We start from the raw sequence: 1,329 nt of genomic DNA, 5'->3' as shown, positions 1-1,329 counted from the left end.
TCAAGACGCCAAACCTTGAGCGACAATGATGCCTACAGCAGAAGATGAAGACAGCACACCAGGGATATAATAACGCCAATGACTCAATACAATGTGAATATGAAGAGAGCAGTAAGGCTGAAACAAAAAAACCCTATCCTGTAAAAAAATACCACATAAATGTAACTTTCAAAAACACTATCAAAAGCATATTTTGGTAATATATACCTATAATCCAAAGTGCAAGTCAAACAGCTTAGTTTTACAATAATTATTATACGTGTTCGCCATGCTCTCATGTAAAATGTAAAGTACAACTGTAGCCCATACTGTCCCAGCGTTCATAGCAGGTATACTAGAGGCCTGTACAAGCCACTTAGGATACTACAGTCATGTACATGTACCGATCACAATCACATTAATTTTCTTTGAAGAAGTAGATGGGCATTATTATAAACACAGGAATGTGGTCTACAGAGGGTAACATCTAGGATTTGATAAAAGTTATCAAATATTACTTACCAAGTAGCAGTGTGTTGGCCTTCCATTATGGTCCTGGTATGGGGCTCTTAGAAGGTGCCAACTTCCCCCTTTGTTGTATGTGACCACAGATCTCACGTATCTATTTCCTACAACCGCATTTGCCAAGTATGTTCCATTTAGGCTCTGAACCTAGTAAAAGAGAAATGACAATTAAAATTTCATTTAATATTAATCTACCGTAAAGACTCGCAGATAAGCCGCACCTTTTTTCCAAAATTTGCGATCAAAATTGTAGGTGCGGCTTATCAGTAAAAACATGTTTTTTTTAATCCTGAAACCTTGAAAAACAAGCTTAAAATTGCTCAGAAAAAAATCGCATAATTTACAATATTTATCGCATAATTGGCATTTCTAATCACATAATCTGCCCTGCAAATTTCGCACAATTTGCATCTTTTCATCGCACCCTATCAGAAGGCCTGAATAATACTACAGTGACTATTATAATTGTACTGTTGCGATGAAAAAATTAAATCACTTTTTTCAAAACTTCTCCTGTTTCGCTCAACTTGAATTTTTGTTTGTTTGTTTGCAATGGAAGAAATCTAATCAAGGTGTACCCTTGGTTAATCCTTGTTATCTTACTTCATCTGCACCTTACAATATTGAAAATGCTTTAAGGGCCTCTTGCTCTAAGGAGCAAGGATGGCACAGTCGGTAAGTGCGCAGCCTTGGTGCAAGAGGTCCTGAGTTCGATTCTCAGATCTGGCATCCTTGTTTCGACTCCTTTCCTTTCCGTGTAGCTAGTAGCTTTAAATACCCGTAAAACGGAGCACTGATGGAGTGGGGGGAGTAAAATGAGCGCAT

The 1,329-nt window shown here is 37.7% G+C and overlaps 1 protein-coding gene across 1 annotated transcript in view; it reads right to left on the bottom strand.

Moving 5' to 3' along the window:
• The window catches only part of LOC138040744 (VPS10 domain-containing receptor SorCS1-like), a 14,991-nt gene continuing 13,662 nt past the window's right edge, over positions 1-1,329 (bottom strand). Inside the window, exons 10-11 of the mRNA XM_068886421.1 lie at positions 502-651; positions 1-117 (exon numbers count right to left, since the gene is read on the bottom strand). Of these exons, the coding sequence (XP_068742522.1) occupies positions 1-117; positions 502-651 (267 nt within the window). The remainder of the gene's footprint in view (positions 118-501; positions 652-1,329) is intronic.

This window comes from Montipora capricornis, chromosome 3 (assembly GCF_036669925.1).
Source record: "Montipora capricornis isolate CH-2021 chromosome 3, ASM3666992v2, whole genome shotgun sequence".
In the NCBI taxonomy this organism is placed as follows: Eukaryota; Metazoa; Cnidaria; class Anthozoa; order Scleractinia; family Acroporidae; genus Montipora; species Montipora capricornis.
Note: the sequence above shows the minus strand (reverse complement) of the source record. Positions and strands in the feature narration are given on the sequence as shown.